General features: G+C 44.8%; 1 protein-coding gene across 4 annotated transcripts in view; it reads left to right on the top strand.

Moving 5' to 3' along the window:
* Positions 1-787: 787 nt before the first annotated feature.
* TLE4 (TLE family member 4, transcriptional corepressor) overlaps positions 788-6,000 on the top strand; it is a 138,758-nt gene continuing 133,545 nt past the window's right edge. For 3 of the 4 annotated variants that reach the window (XM_063080239.1, XM_063080238.1, XM_063080235.1), the window contains exons 1-4: positions 788-1,057; positions 1,836-1,933; positions 3,038-3,101; positions 4,285-4,329. In XM_063080239.1, the coding sequence (XP_062936309.1) occupies positions 1,013-1,057; positions 1,836-1,933; positions 3,038-3,101; positions 4,285-4,329 (252 nt within the window). In that variant the 5' untranslated portion in view covers positions 788-1,012. The remainder of the gene's footprint in view (positions 1,058-1,835; positions 1,934-3,037; positions 3,102-4,284; positions 4,330-6,000) is intronic. The other variant, XM_063080237.1, reaches the window with a different exon arrangement.

The raw sequence follows: 6,000 nt of genomic DNA, 5'->3' as shown, positions 1-6,000 counted from the left end.
GGAGACGCCTCACGCGCCGGGGGTGGGCGGGGCGCTTGGCGAGCTCCCCAGAGCGGTCGCGTGGCCGGCCGGTGGTTGTAGTCAATCTGGCCGTATTCTGGAGCCACGGTCGCCCCGGGCGGACTACAACTCCCGGGATGCTCCGCGGTCCCTCCACGTACTGTTGTGAATATGTATCAGAATGTTAATGATTAGCTGCTGCTAAATTTGGTCAAAGAAGTCACCTACACAGAGCGTGTTGTTAGAGCTTCTCTGAGCGGGTGTTTGGGCTGTTGGCGGCTTTCGTCCCCCTCTGTCACACGCTTGCATATTATTTTGAGGTGGTGTCGCAGAGTTTGAAAGGAGAGAGAATTAAAAAAAAACAAGCCGCAAGCGTTTCACTCTTTTATTTTTATAATCCCCTTCAATTAGGGGTTTTAAAAAAAAGAAAACAGGAAGGAAGAAAAAGAAGGAAATGAGATGTGGTAAAAGAAGCTAAAAGGTGCCTTTTGAGAGATCGTGGCTGTGAAGTGAGAAAAAGCTCCAGAGGAACCAAACGGCAGCGCCGAGCGCCCTTCCGAATCCCGGAGTTGGCGTTCGCTGTGAAGGCAGAAGAGACCGTTCATTCGGAGGAACCGCGGCCCGTTCAAAGACAAATAAAACAAAGTTTGGAGCGGGACGCGCAGCGGCGGGCGGCGGGCGGCGGGGCGCGGAGCCCGCACTCGGCGGCCGGCTGAGCGGCGCGGGGCCGGGCGGGCGCGCCTCGGCGGAGCGGACGTCGGAGCGTGGCCGCAGGAGACGCGCGCCGGACCATGCCCGCGGCGGGCCAGTGACGCCCGCGGGGAATGCGGAGCGGCCCGGCCGCCGCCGCCGCCGCGCGTTCCTGCCGCCCGCGTCACGCGAGAGCCGGCGGGGGCCGGGACCTCCCGAGCCGCCCCTCGGACCCGGCAGGCCGCCTCCCCCTCTTCCTCGGGGCCATTAAAGCCAATGAGCCGCGCGCCTCTGCCCGGCGCAGCCAACTAAAGCGCTTTGGATGATTCGCGACCTGAGCAAGATGTACCCGCAGACCAGACACCCGGTGAGTGCGGGCGCCGGGGATCCCCGCTTCGCCCCTCTGCGCGCCGAGTGGTGTCTTTGGGCCGGAGGGGCGGGGACAGCGGCCCGACATCGGGGACCCGCTCTGGGAGCCGCCCGCCCGCCGTGGCCCCTCGTCCCCCCCCCCCCCCGGCGCGGTGGCCCTCTGAGGGGGTGCGGAGCGACAATTGAGTTGTAGCCATTTTCTTATTGTTGTCTTGGAAGCCCTGGGAAGCCGCGCGGAGCCCCCGTGGCAGGTCCCCGCGCCGCGACTCCTCGCGGGGGGGCGGCGAGCGATGGAGGAGGCGGGGACGGCGGCGGCGGCGGCTCGGAAGTGCGGGGCGCCGGCCCCCAGCGCCGCGGGCCACCGGGCCGAGCGAAGCAGCGAAGGAGCCCGCCCGGCGGGTGGCGGCGCCCCGTGCCCCGGCCTGACTGCGGCTCGAAGCCATGGCGCGGCTCCCTCCGACGGGCCACTTTCGATTCCGGGTGGGGACGCAGTGGGCGCGGCGCGCCGGACCTTGCGCGCTCGCCGTGGGCCGGGGAGGGGAGCTGGAGCTTGAACCCGCGGGGTCCGGGGCGCGCGAGGGCCCAGGATCCCCCGAAATCGGCCCCTGCCCGGGCTGTTGGGCGAGAAGAGGGGGACGGGAGTTGAGTGTTAATGGCTTTGGGCCTCCCCGCGCGGTGACCACCAGCCCCCCGCCAGCGCCGCGTGCTGTGTTTTCTCCGTCTCCCGCCTTCGCCTGTGATGTGGGCTAATTAAATATTTTATTGTTGTTCCTTAGGCACCGCATCAGCCTGCTCAACCCTTTAAATTTACAATTTCCGAATCCTGTGATCGGATTAAGGAAGAGTTTCAGTTTTTGCAGGCTCAATACCACAGGTAACGATGTTGACTTTAGCTGATCCTCCTGTTTGCTTAGCTCTTGTCTCCCCCCAACATACACAAACACCCAGCTTCCCTTTTTCTTTTAGGCCACCACAAAGGTATTATTATCTTTTTTTCCTGTGGGCAGAAAGGGCAAGTCAAGGCCTCTTTTTCTTGAGGCAGGTGCAAAGAAATTAAGCATTGCTTTCTTCCGTCATTGAAAAAAAAGGAAGGAGAGCAATCGAAACTGGGGAGGCTTGGAAAACGCTGAGGCCAAACTTTCGATATTGATTTATTGGGGCCAGGAGGATGGAAGGTTGGGAAGGTTCCGGGGCCGTTTGACTTTCAAGGTTCTTCATTACTCAGGGCCTGATTCCTTCTCACTTCTTTCTGCCATTCCACTGGAGAGCTGAGAGCCCTTGGAAGTCGCGAATGAGCGATTTCATTACTTTTATGGTGAAAAATATGTTTTCATCTTAGAGGCGATTATTAGACTTAAAGTGCCTTTGAAGCATTTTTCTTTTGCTGGGGTTCTAATGATGCATAATCTTATTTCATAAATGCAAAAACCAAAACAAGCCACTGAACCCGACGACACTTTGCCCCTGGGTGGTGGTATTCAACTTGTCTGTGTGTTTTGGAGGGAAAAAGCAAGACATCATTCCTTAAGACGTGCTTGATTCGTATTTTTATTAATCTCTTCGTACAACGTTAAAACTCCCTTGTGACATTTCGAGGGACTTATTTGTTCTTGGATGTGTAGTTATTATTGGTGTTTACTTCGATCTTCTCTTATTAAGTGAATTTAATGAATATTCGCTTCTGGATGAAGTTCCAGAATTAAATTCACTAGAGGGTTTATTCTCCAAAACTTAAATAAATAAATAAATAAATAAATAAATAAATAAATAACCCCCCGTAAACCCCACATTTGATCCTTATTCTAGGGGCAAATCTAGGCTGGTTCCGATCACTCTTTTCTCTTTCCCCTCACTTTCGTTAAAGAGGTTAGTTTTTAAAATTGTTGATTTGGCGGTGTAGGTGATGAATGTGTATTTATATTTGAAGGATTTAAGTTAAATTCTGCACTGTACTTAGATTTTTTTTTGTCTTCAACAGTCTGAAACTGGAATGTGAGAAACTAGCCAGTGAGAAGACAGAGATGCAGCGGCATTATGTCATGGTAAGAAAACTGTGTCTCAGATTCAAAGTGCCAATTAGTTTGGAATACCAAAAGCAAGAATATGTTCGAATTGCTGGAGGCTGCAGGATAGATCATAATCGTACTGCCCGTGTAGTTGAGGTTGTGGGAATGTGTTCATTAGCAACCTGTAATTCTAGGATGTTAAAACTTGCCTTTGACAAGCAGCTTTGATTTGAATTTTCAAAAAGTTCAGCTGCATGGGATAATTTTATGTGCTTTGTTTTTACAGATTAAAAAAAAAAAATGAAACCTCATTTATGTTTAGTCACAAGCAAAATGTTTTTGTGTTAGTGGTTTTCTTTGTTGTTTTATTGCTCTTGCTTCAATTTTAACCAGACAGTTTTTCTGTGTCCTGTTAAAATTTTAATGTGTCATTTCTTTTAAAGAATGATGGATAAGAAAAGACACCAGACCTCTTTTCAAATTTTTTCCCCACTCTTTGTGTTACTATTTTGTTTATATTTGTGCATGTGTATGTTTCAGTTTCTGTGGTGGTATATTGCTTTGAGGAGTGTTGTAGTCTCCTGTATTGCTGATTTGTTCTGCCAGAATTTCTATAATGCCACTTATACTACATGTTCAGAAAAAATCAGGTCTGCTTGTACAGAAGTATTATGAAGCACATTTTTATGATTGATTGTTCAGAAAGACTCCAGAATAACTCATTCATTCATTTTCTGTCAAGCTTTTTTGCTTTTAATATATGAGTATGAGCAGTACTCTAACAACGAGAAACTGAGCTCTTAAGCAGCATCGTCTTCTTTCAAACCATCAGCATTTGTATAAGACACGTTTTTGCCATTAACTTGCCCACTGCGCCTAGGAATTAGAGTCCATATGGTACCAAATTTTCATCAGACTTTTTGACTCATTTGCTTGTGATGTGTAAACACTAGAGATGTTAAGAATGCTGTGTTTGAACTTTTTTCTTAGTTTTGCAAGTTATTCTCTCTTAGAGTTTGTGTCTTAAGGTGGCTTCTAGTTTATCAGGCTAAAGGTAGTGATTGGGTATCCCTCTCAATCAACTGGCATAGATATTATGGATATTTTGGTTTAGATGAGTCTTTTATGCTTGATTGTTTTAAACATACTTGGGGCATTTTGAACAGACTAGGGAGATTGATGAAGGGCACAAATTTAATTGCTTTTCCTTCTTTGACAGTATTATGAAATGTCCTATGGGTTGAATATAGAAATGCACAAGCAGGTAAGTTATTATTTCTTTATAACCATTTTAAATGACAGTATACTGGTGAACTTTGAAAAGAAGATTATGTTTTGGATTTTATTTTACACATTGTTGTGACTACCTGTATTTTAGAAGACTGGGTAATGGAGAGAATGCTATTTTTTCGTATGTAGTTCTTTGTCTTTCTTCCATATGATCCTAATTTTAATCATTTAAAAACGTTATTTTAAAAAGTTTGAAAGCATCTTAAACTTTGTACACTTTCAAAAGCAGGATGCTAAATTTTAAAATGTCTTGTTTTTCTTTTGGAAGAGTTTATGTATTTCAGGCATTGCAAACTTGTCTTATGAAAAAGCTTTTCTTGGAAAATATTAAAAAGTAAAACTGTAAATTGCATGGAACTTTTGTTGGCTTGGTGTGAAAGAATGGGTAGAGAGTGAGCTGGGAGGATCAAAATGAAATCTGTGGAGCTACAAAAAAAATTGATGTAAAATCCTTGTATTGGTCCCCTGAGGCTAGTTAGTTGGGTCTTACTAGGTATTGTAACTGTTACTTCCAAAATATTTAGGGAGTAAATGAGCCTGATAGAAGGATGTGATGAGGTTCAACACTGGGTCTTGAAATTGAGCAATTAGTTAAGCAAGATAAAAAGAAAAAAGATAATGATTAATTGGAAAGCATTGAGAGGCATGACTCAAATAGCCACCTTTTCTTTTGCAGGAGACCGAATAAAATGGTTTGCCTTAAGTTTCCTAGACAGAAAGATAGCATATCTGTATAATATTTTTTTTGGCAATAATAATTCCTCTAGTAAGCATTTATTTTTAGTGATTTCCTAGTGGAAGTGCTTCAGGTCTCATCAACTATTTCAGAATAGGTGCATATATGCTTGCCTGCTGGGAAAAAGACAGGGGAAAACTTCATGCTTTTGATTTTTTATTTATGTTCAAGGTGGACGTCATTACTTTCTAAGTTTAGAAGGTATGAAATGACCACATATTACTAGGCGTTTGCTATTTGTGGATTCCTTTTTGGTTCTAGTTATTCACCACATGCGCAGAACATGCCCAGATAGTATGTCTTAAAAAGATGACTGTTAGACAGTAAAGGCAATCAGATGGATAGTATTTGATTAATAAGAAAAAAAAGTTGGGAAAAAAAATAAGACATTACTTACACTGATCACTTTTTATTTCAGATACTGTTTTACTTTGTATGCTATTTGGTAATGTCAATATTATCATTATAGTATAGTTTGAATGCTGCACGTTAAAAATAAATTTTTATTTTGGCATGTTTGCCATTTCTGTTTAAATGTAATGTAGATATCTCCTGCTTAAACAAAATCCATTCAAGCTTATGGATAGATTCTCTTAAGCTCTACATTACAGGAATAAATTACATAAGAGATAGTGTTTGTTAATTATCCTCTTGCATTTCATTTTTAGGTCTGGATATTGTACATGTCTTTTTTGGTTTTTGTCCTCATCCCACTCTCCCAAGATTAATTAGTGTCTTTTTAAAAATTAGACCAGATGATTAATGTTCCTTTATTTCTTCTTCTGTATCTTGTTTACCCTAACTACTTAGTTCCCAGATCTCCTTGTACCATCTGCGTTTCTGAAAAGCACATAGCTGATATTCGGCTGTATGTTTTTCTTTTGGGGAGAGGGTATTGAGATCCCTTAA

Source organism: Cynocephalus volans, chromosome 16, assembly GCF_027409185.1.
Source record: "Cynocephalus volans isolate mCynVol1 chromosome 16, mCynVol1.pri, whole genome shotgun sequence".
Classification (NCBI taxonomy): domain Eukaryota; kingdom Metazoa; phylum Chordata; class Mammalia; order Dermoptera; family Cynocephalidae; genus Cynocephalus; species Cynocephalus volans.
Note: the sequence above shows the minus strand (reverse complement) of the source record. Positions and strands in the feature narration are given on the sequence as shown.